The sequence below is a fragment of the Saimiri boliviensis genome, chromosome 7, assembly GCF_048565385.1.
Source record: "Saimiri boliviensis isolate mSaiBol1 chromosome 7, mSaiBol1.pri, whole genome shotgun sequence".
Lineage (NCBI taxonomy): Eukaryota > Metazoa > Chordata > Mammalia > Primates > Cebidae > Saimiri > Saimiri boliviensis.
The window spans coordinates 23,322,513-23,347,093 of NC_133455.1; the positions used below are offsets into that span (position 1 = coordinate 23,322,513).

At 49.8% G+C, this 24,581-nt stretch overlaps 1 protein-coding gene across 4 annotated transcripts; it reads right to left on the reverse strand.

The window, feature by feature from the left end:
• Window positions 1–136: 136 nt before the first annotated feature.
• Window positions 137–19,542, reverse strand: TCHP (trichoplein keratin filament binding). 4 transcript variants are annotated; one of them, XR_745407.3, is made up of 13 exons: window positions 19,402–19,542; window positions 17,369–17,556; window positions 16,395–16,605; window positions 15,778–15,834; window positions 13,269–13,337; window positions 11,981–12,154; window positions 11,001–11,113; window positions 10,760–10,826; window positions 8,255–8,427; window positions 5,818–5,899; window positions 3,938–4,123; window positions 2,171–3,079; window positions 137–1,937 (listed from the first exon to the last, which is right to left on the reverse strand). XR_745407.3 is itself a non-coding variant. In XM_003932261.3 (13 exons), exons 2-13 carry the CDS (start codon window positions 17,554–17,556, stop codon window positions 1,905–1,907), a joined length of 1,497 nt encoding a protein of 498 aa, XP_003932310.1. In that variant the 5' UTR covers window positions 19,402–19,542; the 3' UTR covers window positions 137–1,904. The 4 variants fall into 4 exon arrangements, 3 of the variants coding, with proteins under 3 accessions (XP_003932310.1, XP_010341190.1, XP_074258365.1); XM_003932261.3 differs by having other exon boundaries at window positions 2,936–3,079; XM_010342888.3 differs by having other exon boundaries at window positions 137–3,079.
• Window positions 19,543–24,581: the final 5,039 nt, after the last annotated feature.

The window sequence follows — 24,581 nt, forward strand, 5'->3', positions numbered from 1 at the left end:
CTATAAAAGTGTTCAGTCATCAAAAACAGCCAAGCCTGTATGTGGAGATGTGGATTAAATCAGTAAAAAACCTGTCATCACCCACAATGCACTTTACGGCAGTCAGAGAATCCGTAACAAAGCCAGGAAGCTGTGCTGTTGAAGCAGGATTTTATTTCACCATTAATGGACATTTGAAACAGGCGACATAACTGTGAGCATGTGTGATGAACACGATGCTTAGGGGATTGTAGCCAATGAGTTGCAAGAAAATGAACAACAGATGAAGGACGTGGTTTGCAGCTCAGTGTTTTTACAGCATAATGGAAGTGAAAGGTAAGGTGGCCCTCGGACTCAGGAATTTTAATAAACTCTTGGTTTTTAATAACCATGGAACAATGCCCTGTAATTAGCTATAATTTACGGAGATATGGAATCTTGAACACAATGTAATGAAAACTGAAACCTCCAAGGAAGAATACAGGAAAAACAGAAGTCATAAAATAAGATTATTACTGCAAGGAACTTGTTCCTATTTGCAGAAATGAATGTAGACCTGTATCACCCCGATATAGTGGTGGGAGAGAACTTTCTGGTTGGTCTGTGGTTCTGAGTCTGATCTAGTTTCTTGAGGCTCAGTGCTTCTTCCTCTGGGCACATAAATCCCAGAAGGCTACATGTAGCCAAGACATTCCCAAGACACTAGAAGTCCCACATGTCACACCCCTGCCTTTAAAAGGTTAGCCAGTCAGGTGACCTTCTAAGGTACCTTTTTTGTTTTAGAGATGGGGTCTCATTCTTTTGCCCAGGCTGGACTTGAACTCCTGGGCTCAAGCAATGCTCTTGCTGCAGCCTCCCAAGTAGCTGGGACTACAGGCACATGCCACTGCATCCAGTTTGAGGTCCCTTTTGGGGCTTGGTAACATACACATTGGGATCACTCACTCACAATGCTCTATGGAAATTCTACCAAAATGCTTCCTGAAGGAGCAAAGACTCATCTCTTGCCACTTTTCTGGAATGTGTCTGTGGACGTCAGACTGTTCCAGGGTTTTAATTTGTTCAGTTCTTTTCTCTTTTTTTGAGATGGAGTTTCATTCTTGTTCCCCAGGATGGAGTGCAATGGGGTGATCTCAGCTCACTGCAACCTCCGCCTCCTCGGTTCAAGCAATTCTCCTGCCTCAGCCTTTCAAGTAGCTGGGGTTACAGGTGCCTGCCACCACATCTGGCTCATATTTTTATTTTTAGTAGAGATGGGGTTTCACTACATTGACCAGGCTGGTCCTGAACTCCTGACCTCAGGTGATCCACCCGCCTCAGCCTCCCAAAGTGTTGGGACTACAGGTGTGAGCTACCGTGCCTGGCTTCACAGTTCGTTTCTTTCAGAGTACAAAAGATGTAATCCTCTTAGGACCGTTAATTTGTTAAATTAACAAACTCTGAAATAAATTCCACCAACACCTCTAGGTTTGTTTTCAATAGACTAAATTTAAATGGCAATTTTAAAAACTGAAAAGCTTTCCTTGTATTTCTAGTCAACACTGGAGGCTGACAAAGATGAGACAACAGGAAACCACATACACCATCACAGGCACAACCTGTGGCTCCTTAGTATTGACCTTGAGTTGATGTTATTGATAATATATTACAAGACTATGTGACAGTGCTGTAAACACGTGCCTATCAAAGACCCTTGCTTGGGTAAGAAGGGCATCAAAGGGCCTCTCACCAAGTGCTGCAGACTCACAACATCTTAATGTCTGCCCAAACCCTGGATGCTTTTAATGATGAACCTGAGCAGGCACTGCTGAGACATCTGACAGTGCCCTGGGCACTGACTATACCAGAGCCCTGCCAAACTGCCTGGAGGCTGGGATCAGATGCCTCAGCATCCCTTGTTCTCTGTGCTTATGGTACCCATGAAGTCAGTTCCAAGCAATTTTCGGATGTCCGTAAGGCTGAAAAAAGAAAGAAAACACAAGACTGATCGGATCAGCAGTATCTGGAGCATGGGGAATTAGCCTCTTTTAACTACAAGGTAAAAGAACAATATAAATGGCTGTTTCATTTATAGCTGAAAGTCTGACCCTAAACCATATATGAAGCACTTTATAACTTTTTATTTTTAAGTACTAGCCCTAAGAAACATTTTTGCATATGGTCTGTGAAACCGTGATCCCAAGACACTCACTGATTCATGGTCACGGGGGTTTGGAAAAATGCTGTTCCCTGCAGCTCTGAGAGTCAGTGTGTGATGACATGAGTGGCCTATGGAAAACTGCAGCACCTGCTCTAATTTCGTTTCAGTTTCCAGCGTCATCTGACCATGAGGAGTCAGTTCTCATTCTGTAGCACGTGTCCTGGGGAGTGCACTCTAGGCACCAGGTGGCCAGGGTGGCCCCGGGTAAAGGAGGCAGAGGGGACAAGCCAGCACCAGGGGTGCTTTAGTCATCAGCTTCCTCAGGGCAGGAGAGGCAGCCTTTGCTTCTCTGTGCTCCCCATGGTGCCGTGCAGAGAGGTCCGAGAAACAAGACACTGGGAGGCAGAGAAACAAAGATACACACACCGGGGGGAGAAGAAGGGAGGAGGACCGGTTTCCTGATCACTGGGCTTTGCTGTCTTACCAGCTGGGCCTACTGCTGTGTCCCCTCTCAGCAACTGCGGCCACAGCTCTTCTTAGATTGCCCAAAGAGGGTGGACAGGCATGCAGCTTAGTAGGCAGAGGCCAGAGCAAAATCAACTCAAGGGCTGTTTGAGACCCAACCAAGGACTGGAACAGCCCCTGCATGAGGGCTCCCTGTTGGTCAGGGTAGAGAGGAATACAGAAGAGGAACAAGGAATAACTCGGATGGCTGGAGAGCAGAGCCCATTGCAGGGTGATGAACAGGCCAACGGAGCAGGGGCTGGGTGGAGTCTGTGTCACCATTGGTGGCCCGTCGCCTGGCAGGCTCCCTACCTTAGGCTGGTAGCCCTGCTCAGCCATGGTCTTGGCCTCCTGCTGCAGCAAGGCATCCGAGAGCTGCTCAGCCCGGCGGGACTCCTCCTCTTCCTCCTCTTCCTGCTGGTCTGCTTCCCATGCCTGCAGCCGGCGCTCTGCAACCTGGATGCCAAGAGCAAAGTCACCCCAAGACAAGGCCTATGGGGCAGAGCCCTGCCTCTGATGAGGAGGGTAAGCCTGCAGTCCTACCCGGGCTGGAGAATCCAGCTGAGCAACAGCAATGCAAGTGCCAAGGAACGGACGGGAACACGTGGAACTGGAGGGGGTGTGTGTATAGCATGTACCTCGTGAAAAGCCAAGCATGTGGCCGGGTGTTTGGAGGGCTGTTTTGTCTTATGTCTAGGGACTGAACCGAAGAGAGAACTGTGGCCCCTGGTAAGCCAACAGCTTCCAGAAGCAGACAGGACAAAGAGAACACACAGCAATGTCGGCCTCATGCCCACATGTGATGGAGGATATGGAGGAGAACGAAGCCACAGTCAAGAGGATGAGGACTGCCAGATGCAGTGGCACATGCCTGTAATCCCAGCACCTTGGGAGGCCAAGGCAGCAGGATCATAAGGTCAGGAGTTCAAGACCAGCCTGGCCAACATAGTGAAACTCCGTCTCTACTAAAAATACCAAAAAATTAGCCGGGCATGGTGGCAGATGCCTGTAATGTAAGCCCAGCTATTCGGTAGGCTGAGGTGGAAGAATCACTTCAGCCTAGGAGGCAGAGGTTGCAGGGAGCCGAGATCATGCCACTGCACTCCAGCCTGGGCGAGAGTGTGAGACGTCTTAATAAATAAAAAAAAAAAAAAAAAAAAAGAGGTGAGGACTGCAGCCGGGATTAAAACTGGGCATTGTGCTCTCAACTGCAGGCGAGCCCTGCCAGGCAGTCCAGGGCCTCTGAACCCTGTCCCATGATGATGTGAGAACCGCAGCAGGCCCACTGCCTCCCGCCCTTGGGCTCAGCCCCACCTGGGCTTCCAGCTCCCGCTTCCTGGCAGATTTCAGGTCTTCACTCTCCTCTTTCTCGCGACGAGCAGATTCTCTCGCCTCCTCGAGATTTCGAATAAGTTGCTCCCTGTGTTTCAGGGATTCCTCTTGTGCCCGTCGGTTCTGTTCAATCTTCTCTTGTATCTGCTGTTGCCTCCCTGTCAGAACCTACCCTCGGCAGAAAGAAAGGACAGCTTTGAGGTTGACCCTAACAGATCCTGGTTCTACAATCCTCGCACAGGCTGCAGCCACAGGAAAGCCCAGCCTCATCCTTGGGCCTCAGACCCAAATACACAGACAGAGGCAGAGCCACACTACAGGATGTGCTCTCACGATGTCAGCCACACTTGCCAGTATACCAGAAACATTTCCCTCACACCTCCATACGCAAAATGTATCCAGACTGTGTATTATGAAGAGACAGCTGAATGCCAAAGAGATCAAAGGAGACTGGGATGAAGCCCTCTCCCTAGGGGCACAGAAACCTTGCAGCAACAAGGTGAGTCTTACCTCCTATCAGTGAGTTCTAAAAAACATGAAAACCACAAGCACACAGACAGATGACCAGAGGCAGAGCTGGGGTTATCCCCAAATCTTTTGAACCTGCTGTGTTTGCAACCTGTCCCCAGAGCCGTGTGATACCCAAACTCCAGCCCAGCCCACAGTCAGGAGCGGGAAGCCACCTGACACTGTCAACAGTTATGCTGCAGGGCTGGGGGAAACAGAAAAGTGGCCGCCATCAGGAGGGAAATTTAAATGAGGAAAATCAAAAGCCACTGGAGAATTCTTGGTATTTACAAGAGCAAAACATCAATCGGGACCCGATTTCCTGTGGATTCCAAAGTACTGCGTACTACCAGACACAACACAGAGTTTCTCATTCTAAGCCACTTTAAAACAACTTTCAGCTCATGGATAACTAACTCTCCTCTCCTTCCAGATTTCCCTGTGGTTGGTGTGTGTCTTCCACGGATGGTGTACACACTGACCAGGAAAACAGTTATGTTCTCCAGTTTATATCTGTCTTCTATCCCAAGGGGGAAAACGCATGGGAAGAGCCTCATGTACCAAGATGCTCCCTGCGGTGTTTCTCAGAATGGCTCCGAATTAGAAAAATAGCACATCCAGCCGGGTGCGGTGGCTCGCGCCTGTAATCCCAGCACTTTGGGAGGCCGAGGCAGGTGAATCACATGAGGTTAGGAATTTAAGACCAGCCTGGCCAACATGGTGAAACCCTGTCTCTACTGAAAATACAAAAACTAGCTGGGCATGATGGCAGGTGCCTGTAATCCCAGCCACTTGAGAGGCTGAGGCAGAAGAGTCGCTTGAACCCAGGAGGCGGACGTTACCGTGAGCCGACATCGTGCCTTTGCACTCCAGCCTGGGTGACAGTAAAACTCCATCTCAAAAAAAAAACAAAAAAAAAAAAAACAAAGAAAAACACATCCACAAGAGGGAACGAAAAGGCAGAGGGAGACAGACAGAGGACAGTCTGCGATACAGCCCTTGACGTGGCTTTTATAAAGATGTAACAGCATGTTACAACACCTAAAGTAAAACAGCACAAGACAATTAAAAATACATGTGGAAAAAATGTCAGGCATGGAAACAGAAGAGCAGAAGGAAGCAGCAGCTATGGCTGTGTACAGGACGGCACTCGGGGGACTCTTTTCATTTCTACTTTCTGTACTTCTGAATTTTTTTCTAGTAAGTTCATATTAATTTTCCAATGATTTTTAAGGCCCACTTAAAATGACCAGAGAAGACTCTGTTCCCAGAGCATCTGGCAGGGTGACTAACCAGACTTCCAGACACCTGCCCAGGACCCAACAGCTGGTTCACATTGCCGCAGCTGGGATTACCTCGCTCATCAGTCTGTCCCGTGCGCTGCGCTCTCGGGCCCATTCTGCCTCTCTCTTTTCCCACATCTCCTTGGCCTCCTCCCTGGGCAAACACAAAAGGGATGATAGCAGGCTCCTCTCCACCATGGCAGGAAGCGAGCTACGGAACAGACAGGGCTGCAGGGCACATGGCTTCTGCAGGGCCGCCCTGCAGATAAACATCCACACGCATATTGAAAAGATTACATTAAGGACAGCACCCACAGACAGTACTGTTGGAAGCTTGTTGTTGCTATTGTTTTAGATGGAGTCTTGCTCTGTCGTCCAGGACAGAGTGCAATGGTGCTATCTCGGCTCACTGCAACCTCCACCTCCCAGGTTCAAGTGATTCTCGTGCCGCAGCCTCTTGAGTAGCGCCACCACGCCCGGATAATTTTTGTGTTTTTAGTAGAAATGGAGTTTCACCACGTTGGTCAGGCTGGGCTTGAACTCCTGATCTCAAGTGATCTGCCCATCTTGGCCTTCCAAAGTACTGGGATTACAAGCGTGAGCCACCACACCCAGCCCTGCTAGAAGTATTTTAAGTCACCTTTTTAATACCCATCTCCTTATAAAAAGCAATTGTGGGCTGGGTACGGTGGCTCACACCTGTAATCCCAGCACTTTGGGAGGCCGAGGCAGGTGGATCACAAGGTCAGGAGATTGAGACCATCTTTGCTAGCATGGTGAAACCCTGTCTCTACTGAAAAAAAAAACATTGGCTGGGTGTGGAGGCACACGCCTGTAGTCCCAGCTACTCAGGAGGCTGAGGCAGGAGAATTGCTTGAATCCAAGATGAAGAAGCTGCAGTTAGCCAAGATCGTGCCACTGCACTCCAGCCTGGGCAACTGACCAAGACTCCATCTCAAAAAAAAAAAAAAAAAGCAATTGTGATGACTTACACCATGACAGTTTAACACAGACAGAAATGAAACCATCAGGACCTGGAGAGGAGGGCATGGCCTATGCCTGAGCCCTGCCACCAAGCGCCTGTGTCACTGCCAGCTCACCCTGGACCGAGTAACCTCCTCGAGTCTCCGTGTCTCACAGGCCACCACTTGGCTGAATGTCAGGATTCAGTAAGATGAGGCCTGTAAGGCATTTAGCAGTGTCCAGCATGCAGTAAGTGCTCAATGTATTCTATTTATTATTCAATGATTTTGATCTACTAGTTTAATCTTTAGGACCCAAACTCAGTTTTATTTACATAAGCAGCATTCAACATCTCTATAAAAATTTCCTTCCAGCAGGGCGCGGTGGCCCACGCCTGTAATTCTAGCACTTTGGGAGGCTGAGGGGGCTGGATCACCTGAGGTTAGGAGTTTGAGACCAGTCTGGCCACCATGGTAAAGCCCCATCTCTACTAAAAATACAAAAATTAGCCGGGCGTGATGGCTCAAGCCTGTAAGCCCAACACTTTGGGAGGCCGAGGCAGGTGGATCACGAGGTCAAGAGATCGAGACCATCCTGGTCAACATGGTGAAACCCCGTCTCTACTAAAAATACAAAAAATTAGCTGGGCATGGTGGCGCATGCCTGTAATCCCAGCTACTCAGGAGGCTGAGGCAGGAGAATTGCCTGAACCCAGGAGGCGGAGGTTGCAGTGAGCCGAGATCGCGCCGCTGCACTCCAGCCTGGGTAACAAAAGCGAAACTCCGTCTCAAAAAAAAAAAAAAAAAAAAAATACAAAAATTAGCCAGGCATGGTGGCAGGTGCCTGTAATCAGAGCTACTCAGGAGGATGAGGCAGTGAATTGCCTGAACCCAGGAGGCAGAGGCTGCAGTGAGCCGAGATCATACCACTACACTCCATCCTGGGTGACAGAATGAGACTCCATCTCAAATAAAAAGAATTTCATTCCAAACCTCTAAGATTTCAGATGAACACATGTTACTCTAAACCGTATTGATTTCTATCTCAGATAATACAAGGGGAAAAAAAGCAACTGTGATGACATACACCATGGCCAGGTCCATTATGAAGATGTGCTCCTTGGGAACGATAGACAACGTAACAGGTATTTCTTCTTCCTTTTTTTCTTTCTGAGACAGAGTCTCGCTCTGTCACCCAGGCTGAAGAGCAGTAGTGCAATCATAGCTAATCAGAGCCTCAACCTCCTGGGCTCAAGCGATCCTTCCACTCAGCCTCCCAAGTAGTTGGGACTACAGGCGTGAACAACCATGCCTGGCCAATCTGTGTATTTTTGGTAGAGACTGGGGTTTGGCCATGTTGCCCAGGCTGGTCTCGAACTCCTAGGCTCAAGCAATCCACCTGCCTTGGCCTCTCAAAGCACTGGATTACAGGTGTGAGCTGCCAAGCCCAGCCGACAGATATTTCAGTAACGGGTGACCCATGGGGCATTTCAAGGAACCAGAGTCGAGACCAGGAACCTCCGACACAGTCAGTGGCTGCCACTCACCTCAGCAGCATCTGCAACTCTGCCTCCCGTGCCCGCTCCAACTGCAGCTGCTCCTCAATGGCCTGCTTCATCCAGGCCGCATCAGCCACAGCCCGCTCCCGCTTGGCCAGGTCGAGGCGCTGGCTCTCGTCCTCCTTCTCGAGGAGGGCCTGCAGAATCCGCCTGTCTGCCTCCTAGAAGAAGCAGAGGGCGGCACGTGGCTGGGCTGGACAGAGCCCTTCTGCAGCAAGAGCCTACACAGAGCCTATCACAGACATTCGGGATCCTACACAGCGTTCTCAAGATAGTGATGGGAAGATGCTAGATTATTTCTGAACAGACTGGGGATAAGCATGAGGGGTGGTTCAGACACTGCACAGGCCTAGGAGCTTCTCTCTGGCTAAAGGGAGACCCATGACCAACACATGCCCTCGGAAACATCTTGTTGCACTTTTTAGAATACAACTTGGCAAAAATCCCACTTGTAAGAACGAAGACCACAGTGACACAAAGGTGCAAAACACTCACTGCAGCTTTTATGTAAGAGGGAAAAACCAGAAACAACCAAAATGCTCATTGGTGGGGAATTAGCTACTATGTACATTGACATAATAGAAGCATTAAAAGAATGCAGGAGGATGGGCACCAAGGCTCATGCCTGCAATCCCAGCACTTTGGGAGGCTGAGCTGGGAGGATCACTTGAGCACAGGAGTTCAAGACCCGCCTGGGCAATGTCGCAAGACCCCCATCTCTACCAAACAAAAACAAACAAACAAAAAAAATCAGCCAGGCATGGTGATACACACCTATAGTCCTAGCTACTCAAGAGCCTGAGGTGAGAGGATGGCTTGAGCCTGGGAGGTCCCAATTGTGCCACTGCACTCCAGCCTGGACAACAGAGCAAGACCCCATACAAACAGGCTGCACACCAGGAGCAACCATGCTGATGCACCCCACGTCCTGCCCTGACTACAGAGGGCAGGGATGGGAAGGGCAGCTTGGGTCTGTCCCCTTCACAGCATGGGAGCTCATCAAAGTACTTAGGAATCCGACGGAGCTATTTGAAGAGAACAGGTTCAATCTAAGCATAATGATCTTTTGTTTGTGTTTTTGGGTTTTTTTTTTGAGACAGAGTCTCGCTCTGTTGCCCAGGCTTGAGTGCAGTGGTATGATCTCGGCTCACTGCAACCTCCGTCTCCTGGGTTCAAGCAATTCTCCAGCCTCAGCCTCCCAAGTAGCTGGGACTACAGGTGTGCACTACCGTGCCTGGCTAGTTTTCGTTTTTGTTTTGTTCTTTTTTGAGGCGGAGTTTCACTCTTCTTGTTCAGGCTGGAGTGCAGTGGCGCCATCTTGGCTCACCGCAACCTCTGCCTCCCGGGTTCAAGCAATTTTCTACCTCAGCCCCATGAGTAGGTGACATTACAGGCGTGTGCCACCACACCAACTATAGCTTTTGTATTTTTTTTTTTTTAGTAGAGATGAGGTTTCTCTACTAACCCCATCTCTACTAAAAATGGGGCCTCAAACTCCTGACCTCAGGCAGTCTACCCACCTCGGTCTCCCAAACTGCTGGGATTACAGGCAATGAGCCACTGTGCCTGGCAGAGCTTTTTAAAAATTATAGAGATTTAGTGTTAACTGAAGATGCTGAGGAATGCAACCTCAATTACATTTAAAAACAAAAACAAGGCTGGGTGTGGTGGCTCACGCCTGTAATCCCAGCACTTTGGGAGGCCGAGGCGGGTGGATCACAAGGTCAAGAGATCGACACCATCGTGGTCAACATGGTGAAACCCTGTCTCTACTAAAAATACAAAAAATTAGCTGGGCATGGTGGCGCGTGCCTGTAATCTCAGCTACTCAGGAGGCTGAGGCAGGAGAATTGCCTGAACCCAGGAGACGGAGGTTGCGGTGAGCCGAGATCATGCCATTGCACTCTAGCCTGGGTAACAAGAGCGAAATTCCATCTCAAAAAAAACAAAAAACAAAGACAAAAACAAACCTCTACCTCTCTGAATGTAAACATATCTAGAAAGATGTGCACCAGACAGACACCTCTGGGGACAGACAGAGATTGCAGGTGCTGGTCAAGGGGGTGATCTCACTTTGTGTTGTGCTGTTTTTTAAATAACAGGTTTATTGAAAACTAATTTGACGTTCTGATATCTATATCTCTCTGTGTATCACACACACACTGGAAAAGGATCCTTACGGTCAAGCTAATTACCATATCCTCACAGTTGCTTTTTGTGGTGACAACACTTAAGATTGACTCTCTTAGCAAATTTCAAGAATACAACACGGTGTCATCAGCTGTGGTCAACACGCTGGACCCTAGTCCCCAGAACTCCCACATCTCCAGAGGGATGGATGTACCCTCTGACCAACATCTCCCCTCTCCCATGACCCCTCTGTCTCTTTTCATTCTCACGAGAATGTACTCATATACTAAGAAATGGAAGACTTTTTTTTTTTTTTCTCAAAAAGAGGATGAGAAAGATGTCAGGCTGTCTCTTCAGACTTACCAGCTCCTCTTGGATCTGCTGTGTGCGTCTGTTGAGTTGGGCGTTATACTGATGTCTCAAGAAGCGCCTGAAGGAGAATCAAATGTGGGCTACCTTCAGTATCTCAGAAAGAATCAAACGGAAGTTAGACAACTGCTGACCACAGGGCGTCTCCTTTATGGTTTCAGCAACACGACTGCAAGTCTGAAAAGGCAAGAGGCCCACCCGCATGGGAAGAGTGGGAGGCCCTTCTGACACGCACCCCAGCTCCGCCTTCTCCCGGAAGGCTTCCATCTGCTTCCGCTCTTCCTCCAGCCTGTCCAGCTCCCACTGCTGCTTCAGCAGATTCTCCTGCTCCTTCTTTAGTTTGGTGGCCTGTGATGGTGAGTAAGCCCGACTGAGATCTGAGATGGTGGGAATCAGATCTTCCTTCATGCTCCATCTCCGTTTTTCTGACACTACGTGACGGTGGCCTGGCCACCAGGTGGTCACGATCCCCTCCCACCTCACTTACTCATCCCATCTCATCCAAGCCATTTCCCCAAAGGGCCTTTCTGAGTCCCAAACTCCCACAGGACCCTGTACTGGTCCACACTTACTATAACTTAACTGTCCTCTGCCTGACACAGCCTCCACCAGGAGGCCAGGCCTGTGGTTCTTGCTCAGGCTCTATCTCTAGCTCCAACCAGTGCTCGACACCTAGAATAAGTAGTGGGCACTAAGAACATAGTTGCTGAATCACTGGGCCTGGGTAAGGGGAAGTGGGGCCACAGGAGCATGGGACTCCCTCATCTAAATAGGAAAATCTAATTCTTTCAAGGGAACTGTGCTGTGTTCTCTAAAAACAGCCTCTGGACCAAAAAACCTCAGTTAGGCCTCGAGACCCAAAACCTGCTCCCCACAGAGCTGGGTGCTACATCACCCAATTAAATCGTGTCTACTTAGCGCACTGGAAAATCCATGTTCTAAGAATATTCTCCAGCAGCACGTTGCTGAGCACCTCTAGGAGGACAGCTACTGGCTCTGTGTCGTTAATGTTCTGGAATCCAGGCACACAGACGAGGAGAACGGCAAAGCTCCAGGCGGAAGGGGATGCATGTGAGACGGAGAACCTGGCTCCTGCTGCCCTTCCTAGGATCTCAGCCCTGCTACGGCCTCTCCTTAGGGCGGCCTCTCAAGTACCCATCTCATGCTAACGAGCAGCTATCGAGGAGGTCATGGCTGAGAGGGGCTCGTGCCCACCTCCACCTCCTTCAGCTTCAGCTCCTCCATCTGCTGCAGCAGCGCCTCGGCCTGGAGCTTGTCCTCCAGCTGCCTCCTCTCCTCTTCGGCTTTCATCCGTTCCAGCGCCTCCCTTCGGGCCTTTTCGTATTGGTTTTCATACCGTTTATTCTCTTGCTCTGCCGTGGCTTCTTGCTGCAAGGAGCCGAATGAACACAGGAGGTCAGTATCTGTACCATACACCAACAAAAACCCAGCTCCTGCCACCATTCTGCAGGCCACAGGGCCCAGGCAGTTCCTGCCTGAATCCCAAGTAAAAACGCCCTCAGAGATCAAGTCAGGGAGGGCCTTGATAATGGTGGGTTTCCACCCCACTCAACAAAATACTTTCCGAAGTCAATCAGGAGGCAAAGCGAGCGGTGCCTGGAGGTGTGGAAGCTCAACCCCAAAGGGGCTACTGTAAGCCAGGGCTGTGAGTTTACGATGCAAATTTCAACAGAAGGACAAAAATGCCCTTAAAGACACATGTTCTAGCTGGACCCTGTGGCCCACATCTGTAATCCCAACACTTTGGGAGGTTGAGGTGGGAGAATCGTTTCAGGCTAGGAGGCCAGACCAGCCTGGGCAACAGAGCAAGACCCCATCTCTATAAAAATTTAAAAATTAGCTGGGCGCAGTGGTGCATACCTGTGGTCCCAGCTACTCGGGAGGCTGAGGTAGGAGGACTGCTTGAGCCCAGGTGGTCGAGGCTGCAGTGAGCTGTGAATCACTGCAGCCCGGGTGACAGAGCAAGACCCTGTCTCCAAAAGAAAAAAAAGATGCATGCTCTACATGCCACCTCCCAGCCCTGGTCACCTGGCCTTACTCTGCCCTTGGAATGATCACATAGGATTCTAGTATGTATAAGAGCAAACATTTACTTTTCACATGTGTCAAGAAAACTGAGAAAGCGTCTACTGTACTCCTTAACTGGATTCACTGACATTGAAAACAGCAAACAGCCGGGCGCGGTGGCTCAAGCCTGTAATCCCAGCACTTTGGGAGGCCGAGGCGGGTGGATCACGAGGTCAAGAGATCGAGACCATCCTGGTCAACATGGTGAAACCTCGTCCCTACTAAAAAAAATACAAAAAATTGGCTGGGCATGGTGGCGCGTGCCTGTAATCCCAGCTACTCAGGAGGCTGAGGCAGGAGAATTGCCTGAACACAGGACGCGGAGGTTGCGGTGAGCCGAGATCGCGCCATTGCACAGACATGGACAGCCTCCCACCACAGAGTGCAGGGCTATTCCCAGAGTCACATACCACACCTGTTTTTTTTCTTCTTTCTGCATTTCCCAAGAGTTTACCACATGCTTCTGGTGAAGGTCCAGCTCCATCTGAGGACAGAAGTGGGAGGATGTGAGCTTCCTCACGGGACAGACAGGCACTATGGGGACAGTGTGCTGCTGCCCTCTGTGCTGACTGCTGGAACGTGGCCCTGACTGCCCTTCATGGGGACTCAGTGGCAGAGACATCCAATAGAGAGTGTGGGGTGACTCCAACATGTAGTGTGAAGGCAAGTCAATCAGAAGACCAAGGGACCAGGAGCTCCTGCACCAATCTCTGAGCCGGTACAAAGTAACAGAGACTTCCCTCCCACTAGCCCTGGGGTTGAGCTGGATGCTGAAATGGAAACACAATTTCAAAGGCCACCTCCGGCTGGTCTACTACATGCCAGGCCCTGGGAGACAGCTGGGTGAGGAGAAGACTCAACCCTGTGCCTGGCTCCCCAAAGCTTCCTCTGCAAAGCAGATGAGTATGTACTCCCTCTATCAAGTGATGTGCCAGTAGGTCCAGCAAGTTTGGAATTGTTAGCAAGAGATTTGGGTGCAGAGAATCTCCTGGATTAGAAAATGGATCACAACATTCAATCCAAAAGCTTTTGTTTTAAGAAACTGTTTATAAAATTAGCTAGATATGGTGGTGCCCACCTGTCTCAGCTACTCAGGAGGCTGAGTGGGAGGATAAGTTGAGCCCAAGAGTTCGAGATCAACCTGAGCAACACAGGGTGACCTCGTCTCTACAAAAAAGTTTTAAAATAATCTTTCCTGGCCGGGCGCGGTGGCTCACACCTGTAATCCCAGCACTTTGGGAGGCCAAGGCGGGCAGATCACGAGGTCAGGAGTTTGAGACCAGCCTGGTCAATATGGTGAAACTCCATCTCTACTAAGAATACAAAAAAGTTAGCTGGACATGGTGGCGTGTACCTGTAGTCCCAACTACTCGAGAGGCTGAAGCAGAAGAATCACTTGAACCCAGGAAGTGAGTTCAAGCTGCAGTGAGCCGAGCAAGATCACGACACTGCATTCCAGCCTGTGCGACAGAGTGACTGCCTCAAAAATAAATAAATAAAATATTTCCCAACTTACAACTGAACATATGCTATGCAACTAACTTGAATGTTCTGAATAAACTTTTCTGAGTAAACGGCTCTGGATGCCAACTACACCAATGCCAACAGGACTAAGGAGTCCTCCCAGAGATTGGTGTGAACTGCACAAAAGCACTAGATCCTCCATTAGTTAGCGCCTGGTGGTTTCTTTTTTTTTTCTTTTTTTTTTTTTTTTGAGGAGGAGGAGTTTCGGTCGTTACCCAGGCTGGAGTGCAATGGCGCGATCTCGGCTCACTGCAACCTCCGCCTCCTGGGTTCAGGCAATTCTCCTGCCTCAGCCTCCTGAGGAGCTGGGATTACAGGCACGTGCCACCATGCCCAGCTAATTTTTTGTATTTTTTAGTAGAGACGGGGTTTCACCATGTTGACCGGGATGGTCTCGATCTCTTGACCTCGTGATCCACCCGCCTCGGCCTCCCAAAGTGCTGGGATTACAGGCTTGAGCCACCGCGCCCGGCCGCGCCTGGTGGTTTCTAAATGTAACTATGAATAATGTGAAGGCATCAAATGTATACAAAAACTGTAAGTTGAAAATAAATGAATGATAACAGTGAGGGATGATCTCCCTCCAGCCAAATCTCCACTGAACAATGCCACCAAGCCAAGAGGTCACCCCTCTCCTGCAGTTTGTCCCCCTCTCCCCTGCCAACCCAGTTCAGGCCTTCACTGGGCTGGGCTGTCACAGCACCCCTCCCTACCCACCAGCACATTATTGCCAGAGGTATCCCTTTGAAATGCAGCCAGGATCCTGTGTGCCACCGCCCCCCCAGCACCTTCAGAGGAAGGTCACAGAAGCTCTTCTGACGTCTGGCACCATCCACCTCGCCAGCATCAGCTCTTGGAGTTCTCCTTATCTGACATCCTAGCCTCACCGGCATACTTTCAGCTCTCAGGCCTCACTCCGCTCTTAAGTCTCAGGCCGGTTCTCACAGTCATGTGAACCTAGAACATCCTTTCCTCCCCTTACACACATCCCTTCAAACTAGTTCACCTCAGGAACTCCCCTGGGAAGCATCCCCGACCCCTCCAGAGTTGAGTGCACTGGCCCAAGCCCATCTTCTCAGGCCGGCCCAGCACCCTGCATCTGGCCCTGTAATGAGCTACCACTGTCTCCCATGCTGGACGAAAGCTTATGAGCAGAAAACACGTCTAATCTCCATGCCCCCACCTGGTAGACCAGGCAGCCACGGTTCAATCAACACTTGTTCAACAACTGAATGAACCGCTCAGTGCAGCCTGCGCCAGATCTTCCGCCTGCTGCTCTTTTCAGGCAGCTCAAGGTTCCCTCCTGTTTCAACCCAGTACAAGATACGTGGTAAAAAAAAAATGTCTGGAAACATGATTCCATCTACTTAGGCAAATCAATGGAGGTCTCTGACTTTCACCTCTCGAAGTCTCGGGTTGTTCTTTTTCCAGTGTTCATACAAAAGTTGTTCAGCAATCTATCAAGAAAACACAGTGGAAAGCCTGATGTCACTTTTCAAATCCATCCACATTTTGGGTGACACACACAAGTCAGCTCAAGCCACAGGTGCCTCCATTCACAGTCACTGCACCCACTGCTCAAACCCTGGTGCTTCACACGCACAGCTCTGAGAACCACATGACACTTATGAGTGACTCTGGCAATGGTGACAAAAGGAGGCCAAAATCTGATGCTACTACACAGAGGTCCTATCTAGGGGGTCTCAAAATAACACAGCAGGGTAACAAGCACAGACTGGGGCTCACTGTTTCACACAACTACTTCGGAAGATAAGACAGACTAGTCCCAGATCTTTGTGGGCCCACATAACCAGAAGCAAGGAAAAGTCCCAGATGTAATGATTTAAGGGGCTAAAGGGAATACAGCTGACTCATCCAAAACCCAGTCCCTGCACAAGGACTTAAGTTCTTTTCCTGCTGGCTCTGGAGTTAACTGGCATCTCATCAGACCTGAGTACCCAGGAATGACCCTACATGTGCGACACACACAGGCTCCTGAAGGCCTCTGGCAAGTTACCAGTTTCCTCTGCTCTTCTCTAGCTGATTTCAGATTCCTGTGCTGCTCCCGGACTCTTCTTTCCCTCAAGTTCATGCTCAGCCTCAGCTCCTCCAGTTCTCTGGCCAGCAGGTCCTGCTCCTCCTGCATGAGCTGCCTGAGCTTCTCCCGCCGGACCTCCAGACTCTTCCTCTTCTCCTCCTTCATCTTCTCACGCTGATAGGCGTGCATGCTGGGTGAGAGGGAGCCCGCCTGAATCAATCATGCCACAGCCACAAGGAGCATACTCTGCTCTGCTGTGTGGGTAAGAGGCTGAGGTAGGTATGTCATGGTGACACAGGAATGTGTCCCCAGCCAAAGTGAAGAGAACAGGTAACAGAATAGTATGCATAAGAGAAAATCTTGTTTTTGTTGTTTTTTTAGTTGAGAAATGTTAAGAAAATCTTGTTTTTGCAAAAAGAAAATGTATAAATAATATATATATTATCTATCACATAAATCCTACGGTGTAGGTCTGCTATAGCCCTACTTGACTGATGAGGAAACCAAACCTCATGCATTCAGCAAGAGACATAGTCAGGATTTCCATCTAGGTCTATCTGACTTTAAAGCCTATGCTTTTGGCCTCCATGTTTTTACAGGAATTTCTATAAAAGCAGGTTTGTGTGTGTGTGTATTTAAGTATAAATACCAATGGGAAAAGGCATGGAAGGATATGTGCCAGACTTAACTGTGGCTCTCTCTGGGGAATGTGAGGTTACAAGGAGGCTTATGAATTCTATCATACGCTTCTGCATCATTTTTTCTTTTTTTCAGTGCCAATGTATACTGCACTGATGATCTATTTTTTCCCTTTCCAACTGGAAAAACATCATTATGCAGGTAATCCATGCTGCCTGGCAAATCCTATGCTCCCTGAATTCTTAAGGCCTCATCCCCTGACCAGCAGCAAGCGGCCCCCACCTCCATCCAATCGTCAGTCACTGCACAATTACCTCCGCTGGTAGGAGGTTTTAGAGCTCCACTCTGCCTGCTTGGAGCTGCAGATGTCAGACATCCTGAAGTAACGGCTGTTCTGCTCCCACTGCTGCCGAAGCCGGGCCTCCTGCTCTCGCTGTCGTGCTAGCTGCTGACTCAGGCGCTGCTGGCTGCACCAGTAGGACGGCAACGTGGGGAGCGCCATCTGAGAGCAGGAATGGGAAGAAAATGAAGCACATTTTGCAAATCTCAGGAACCCTCACCAGCCTCACCTCAGCCCTTGGCTGCTCAGTGAAATCACCTGGTGGAACTTTACCTTAGTGGGGCCCAGGTACCAGCATTTTAAAAAATGATTTGCCACGAGTGCTGCAAATTATCAATTAAATAAGCCTTAGCCAGATGTGGTAGCTCAGGCCTATAATCCCAACACTTCGGGTGGCTGAGGCAGGAGGATCACTTGAGCCCAGGAGTTGGAGACCAGGCACATCATGAGACCTCATCTCTACAAAAAAATCAAAAATTAGCCAGGAGTGGTGGCATGCCTGTAGTCCCAGCTACTCAGGAGGCTGAGGCAGGACTGCTTGAGCCCAGGAGGTCAAAGCTGCAGCAAGCGATGTTAACGCCACTGCACTCAGCCTGAGTGACAGTGATTTTTTTGTTTCAAAAAAGCAAAAACATCAAAAAAAATCAGGACTGCATGCAATTGTGGGCCAGCCATTACTAGGGACACAACAGACAGGGACAGGGATTGTCCTAAGATTGCTAGACTAGGCACATCAGGGGCATTTATGCTCTGCTTAAACAGAGACAAAATGTAAGGAACACGTGTGTGCCAAGCCCTCAATACATATTACTTTTTTCATTCTTACAATCACCTTGTTATTTGGCAAGGAGGGAACAAGTTGGAAGAAGTGAAGTGATTTGCTCAAGATAGCAGATCCAGGAAGCAGAGGAAATAAAAAAGCATGATCCGGCCGGGCGCAGTGGCTCACGCCTGTAATCCCAGCACTTTGGGAGGCCGAGGCGGGCAGCTTGCCTGTGGTCAGGAGTTCGAGACAAGTCTGGCCAACATGGTGAAACCCTGTCTCTACTAAAAATACAAAAAAAATTAGCCGGGCGTGGTGGCGTGCGCCTGTAATCCCAGCTACTTGGGAGGCTGAGGCAGGGGAACTGCTTGAACCCGGGAGATGGAGGCTGCAGTGAGCCGAGATCACGCCACTGCCCTTCAGCCTGGTGTGTCTCAACAACAACAAGCATGATCCTAATTCATGTCCCTCTGAGACCAGCGCCCAGGCTCTCTACACTGCAAGGGGGCTGCCTGTTGGGACCAACACGCCCTGGCTCTGACAGCCCCTGAGGAGGGGCCTAGCCCAATGTAACACTCGGAGGTATTTTGGGCTACCATGAAGGACAGACCTTTCATCTTGAAGATGAAGCAACTGAGACCCAGAGAGCGGAATTGCCTGAGCAATGTAGGGATACAACTGGAGCCCTGAAAGCAGAGAGCAGTCTCACTCCAGGCACCGATTCCCCTGACTCAAAGGTGTCCTTAAGTGCAGGGTCGACGCAGTGCATGGGTAGAAACGCCTGTTGAATGAGCGAAAAGGCTTGATCCATGCCAAGAATCTCATACTCGGGGTCCTCCAGGGTTGGGGACAAACACTCTGCGTCTATGGTCCAAATGCAGCCGGCCGGGGGCTAACGTGTGACCTCGGTCTCGAGGCCGTGGTAGGCTTCATATTCTTCTTCCCTGTCCCGTAAAGCCGCCAGTGGATCAATCTTTGCATCGAGAGTCAAAAGTTTTAAGATTCTGGTCCTGGATTGGCCACCCACAAGCTGGACTGCTCCCCAAACACGTCGCATCCCTCTCTCGACCTGAACAGGTACGTGCAACAAAAGGGGTCACAGCGCATCGGAGGACCCTAAGCGCCCAGAGCTCGCGTCCGCGGACTCCCGCCCCAGTTCCCGCCCGCGCGGGCCGCCTGTGCTCAGAACCCTGTGGGCCCCCGCCCTAACGCCGGATCCGGCAGAGTCCAATCCCCCGACTCACTTTTCTCTGCGTCTTGGAGTTTCCAAAGAATCCCCCGGCCCGAGTTCCCGCAGGCACGAAGCGGGCCGGCCAGTTCCCAGGCGTACTTCCCAGACGCGTTAGAGCAACAGCAGCATTCTCCTTCCTGATTGCGCCGGCAACGGCCCCCAACGACGGAGCGTCGCAAGGGCCAAGCCTCTTTCAGCGCGAAGGGAGACTGTTTTTCTCTGGTGCCCCCTCGTGGTCGCGGGGAGATAAATAGCAAACGTCGCTGGTCTTTGAAACAGGGAAGGTTGGAGGCAAAGAAACCGTCCGTGCACTACCCGTATTTCAGGATGGTGATTATCTTCACCTGAAGGTGAAGGCGGAAACCAGGGGGAAGAGAAGTTAAGCCAGTGCTTCTCAAACCTGGCTGCGCATGAAAATCACCAGATATCAGCCTGCGCAACATGGAGGGACCCCTGTCTCTAAAAAAAAAAAAATTTTTTTGGCCGGGCGCGGTGGCTCAAGCCTGTAATCCCAGCACTTTGGGAGGCCGAGGCGGGTGGATCACGAGGTCGAGAGATCGAGACCATCCTGGTCAACATGGTGAAACCCCGTCTCTACTAAAAATACAAAAAACTAGCTGGGCGTGGTGGTGCGTGCCTGTAATCCCAACTACTCAGGAGGCTGAGGCAGGAGAATTGCCTGAACCCAGGAGGCGGAGGTTGCGGTGAGCCGAGATCGCGCCATTGCACTCCAGCCTGGGTAACAAGGGCGAAACTCAGTCTCAAAAAAAAAAAAAAAAAAAAAAAAATCCAAGCCGGGCGCGGTGGCTCAAGCCTGTAATCCCAGCACTTTGGGAGGCCGAGGCGGGTGGATCACGAGGTCAAGAGATCGAGACCATCCTGGTCAACATGGTGAATCCCCTTCTCTACTAAAAATACAAAAAAAAAAAAAAAAAAAAAAAAAAATCCAGATGCCTAAACCAAACGCCAAATCCCATCTGACAGTACCAGTGTTTTCCAAAATTCCCCATGGGGGGGTTAAATGTACAACCTGGGCAGAGACCTGCTGGCATAAGTAGATGCAAGTTACTGGTAACTTTCTATTGTAATCTTATATCGGTGGTGAGTTCAAGAGTGTTCATTCTATTAGTAAGTTTTATAATGCATGTGTGCTACAAGTATCATATTAAAAATAGTTGTGCTACAACTATTCTATTAAAAAGAAAATAAACATATTTACTTGTTTGTTCTCTTTCATTTTCCCATTCTTTCCTTTGTTTCTTCTTCCCTTCATTTCTCTATTCTTTATTCATCTCTCTTTTTCCTGGATGCAGCATGCTGGCCTTGGCTGCGTGCAGTGGCTCACGCCTGTAATCCCAGCATTTTGGAAGGCCGAGGTGCGCGGATCTCTGGAGCCCAAGAGTTCAGGACTAGCCTGGACAACAAGGCGAAATACCATCTTTACAAAAAAATAAAAAATTAGGCCAGGCACAGTGGCTCATGCGTGTAATCCCAGAACTTTGGGAGGCCGAGGAGGGTGGATTACCTGAGGTCAGGAGTTGAAGACCAGCCTGGCCAACATGAGGAAACCCCATCTCTACTAAAAATACAAAAATTACCCGGGTGTGGTGGTGTATACCTGCAGTCCCAGCTACTGGGGAGGCTGAGGCAGAAGGATCATTTGAACCTGGGAGGCAGAGGCTGCAGTGAGCCAAGATTGTGCGGCTGCACTCCAGCCTGGGCAACAGAGTGAGACTCCATCTCAAAAAAAAAAAAAAAAAAGCTGGCTGTGGTGGCACACACCTATAGTCCTAGCTACTCAGGAGGCTGAGGTGGGAGAATCACTTGAGCTTAAGATGGGAAGCCTGCAGTGAGCTGTGATCACACCATTGCACTCCAGCCTGGGTGACACAGTGAGACCCTGTCTCAAAACATGGCCTCTATAGTCAGAATGCCCGGGTTTCAAGCTATATCATGCTGATGTAGTCTTGGGCAGGTCACTTTATCTGACTGTGCCTCAGCTTCCTAGTGTGCAGAATGGGAGTAAAAATAGTGAAACTTTCAGGCTGGGCGTGGTGGCTTATGCCTGTAATCTTAGCACTTTGGGAGGCTGAGGTGGGAAGATCTCTTGAGGTCAGGAGTTTGAGACCAGCCTGGCCAACCTGGTGAAACCCCATCTCTACTAAAAATACAAAATAGACAGGCGTGATGGCGCGCGGCTGTAATCCCAGCTACCCTGGAGGCTGAGGCAGGAGAATTGCTTGAACCCAGGAGGTGGAGGTTGTACTAAGGCAATATCGCGCCATTGCATTCCAGCCTGGGTGACAGACCAAGACTCTGTCTCAAAAACAAAAAACAAATAAACAAATAAAAAAACGGGCACAGTGGCTCAAATCTGTAATCCCAGTACTTTGGGAGGCCTAGTTGGGCAGATCATGACATCAGGAGATGGAGATCAAGACCAGCCTGACCAACATGGTGAAACCCTACTCTACTAGAAATACAAAAATTAGCTGGGTGTGGTGGTGCATGCCTGCAGTCCCAGCTACTGGGGAGGCTGAGGCAGGAGAATCGCTTGAACCCAGGAGGTGGAGGTTGCAGTGAGCCGAGATCCCACTGCTGCACTCCAGCCTGGTGACAGAGTAAGACTCTGTCTCCAAAAAAGAGAGAGAGAGAGAGAGAGAGAGAAGTGTAACTTTCTAGCATAAGTGGAGCATGCCCAGGAGTAGAGCATCTGTGCATCCCAGGGGAGCCCAGACTTGAGCCTCTTTCACATGTCCCTTTAGTTAGCACCTGTTTAATCAGGGGCTGTCCCACCCTGGGCATAAGAGTCCTCTAGTTGCTCTCCCATTGGTTCCTACCCCCTTGGCCAAATTCATGGCCACTCTTTCATGTTGTGTCCCCAGTGCAGAGGGGAGGCAGCAGCCCCCTTCAGTCACTTGGCAGAGATGCCCACCCAACAAAGGAAACCAGCACATAAATGTCTGTCAACGGGAACTTCAGAAACATGTGAGTTGGGCCAGGCACAGTGGCTGAAGCCTATAATCCCAGTATTTTGGGAGGCCAAGGCAGGTGGATCACTTGAAGTCAGAGTTCCAGACCAGCCTGGCCAATGTGGTGAAAACCCTCTTGGGCAAGTCCCTTCCACTCTCTGGGCCTCAGTTTCCTCATCTTTGTAATAACCAGATAAGCTCCACTAGTGGAACTTTAGGGCTTAGGGCTTGACCAGCATGCGGGGGGCAACCATTCCCAAGTGGCCTGATCCTGGTCACAGCCTCCACCCTCTTTTGCTGACCAGACATCCTCACCCCCCGACCCCACACACACCTCTTGATTACACAACTATTAAGCAACTTTAAAAGTATCTTTTCCTTTGTTCCCTTGGATATTCTATGAGATTGTCCCCATTTTAGAATTGCCTAAACTAAGCCTCGAAAGGTAACATGACTTGCCTGAGGAGCTGCAGCTAACAGGTGGTTGAGCCAGGATTTGAAACCAGTTCCATCTGACCCCAGCGCCTGGACCCTCCTGCTGCACCACAAGGGCAGGGATCATCGTGTTCCTTGCTGCAGTCCCGCCTGGTACGTGATAGACAATCAATCTATCAATCTATCTGTCCGTCTGTCTATCTATCCATTTGTCTGCCTATCTAGAGAGAGTGAGAGTCTCACTCTGTCGCCCAGGCTGGTGGAGCACAGCAGCAAGATCTGAACTCACTGCAGCCTCCGCCTCCTGGGTTCAAGTGACTCTCCTGCCTCAGTCTCCCGAGTAGCTGAGATTACAGGCACCTACTACCATGCCCGGCTCATTTTGGTATTGTTTTTTAGTAGAGGTGGGGTTTCACCATGTTGCCCAGGCTGCTCTTGAACTCTGACCTCAGGTATTAGCCTCCCAAAGTGCTGGGATTACAGGCGTGAACCACCATGCCTGGCCTCAATCAATATTTGTGTTGAGAATGAAAGAGTAAATGGATCCCCAGCTTTGAGTACCTTCTTCTCCTTCTCCAAAGGAAAAATGAATCTATGGTGTTAAGAAAAAGCAAAAAGAAGAAAAGGAATGAGCATTTCTTAAATATCTGCTATGCATCCGGTGCTTTGAGATATATTACCTCATTTAAGCCTCCCTCCAACCTGGGAGGAATGTGTTCTTGCCCCATTTTGCAGATGAGGGTGCTGAGGCTTGGAGAGGTGAAGCAATGCTCTTGAGGTCACACAGCAAAGACTATAAAAGCCAGGATTTACAACCAAGCTCTGAGACTGTGAATCCCTCTTCAGTGTGTTTTTCTGGGAGTTTGGGGCTTGCAGATGTACCGCTCTTTTTCTTTTTTCTTTCTTTTTTTTTTTTTTTTTTTTTTTTTTTTTTTTTTTTTTTGAGATAGAGTCTCGCTCTGTTGCCAGGCTAGAGTGCAGTGGCAAGATCTCGATTCACTGAAACCTCTGCCTCCCAGGTTCAAGTGATTCTCCTGCCTCAGCCTCCCAAGTAGCTGGGACAACAGGCATGTGCCACCACACCCAGCTAATTTTTGTATCTTTAGTAGAGACGGGGTTTCACCATGTTGGCCAGGATGGTCTCGATCTCTTGACCTCATGATCTGCCCTACTTGGCCTCCCAAAGCACTGGGATTACAGGCATAAGCCACCACGCCTGGCCAGGTATGGCTCTTAAAAGAGGCCTGAGTCTGGGCACAGTGGCTCACGCCTGTAATCCCAGCACTGTGGGAGGCCAAGGCAGGCACATCACTTGAGGTCAGGAGTTGGAGACCAGCCTGGGCAACATGGTGAAACCCCCGTCTCCACCAAAAAATACAAAAATTAGGTATGGTAGTGCTTGCCTCTAGTCCCAGCTACTTGGGAGGCTGAGGCAGGAGAATCACTTGAACCCAGGAGGTTTCCACCTCCTGGGAAGAATCACTTTCCCGGGAAGTTGCAGTGAGCTGAGATCGTGCCACTGCACTCCAGCCTGGGCAACAGAGCAAGACTCTGTCTCAAAAAAATAAAGAGGACTGCAAATGTGAACCAGATGAGTTCACATACAAAGAATTTGGTGATATGAAATATTCAATGACAGGTCAATGACTATGGTGTGCATGGGGCTGAGAGGGGAAGCCCTGGTCAGAATCCTCAGGTTGGGGGCTGTTCCTGGACTTGGGAATTTGGGTGTCCTAGTATGGGAGGAGAAAACAAGAATGGGGAAGAGGGTGACGCCATGGGAGCC

Coding starts and splice junctions, on each gene's coding strand:
- TCHP (XM_010342888.3), bottom strand. CDS start 17,556: ATGGCGCTCCCCACGTTGCCGTCCTACTGGTGCAGCCAGCAGCGCCTG. Junction 11,114..11,980: donor TGAAGCTGAAGGAGGTGGAG/GTGGGCACGAGC, acceptor TCACCATCACAG/GCCACCAAACTAAAGAAGGA. Junction 4,124..5,817: donor GGGACAGACTGATGAGCGAG/GTAATCCCAGCT, acceptor TGCCGAGGGTAG/GTTCTGACAGGGAGGCAACA.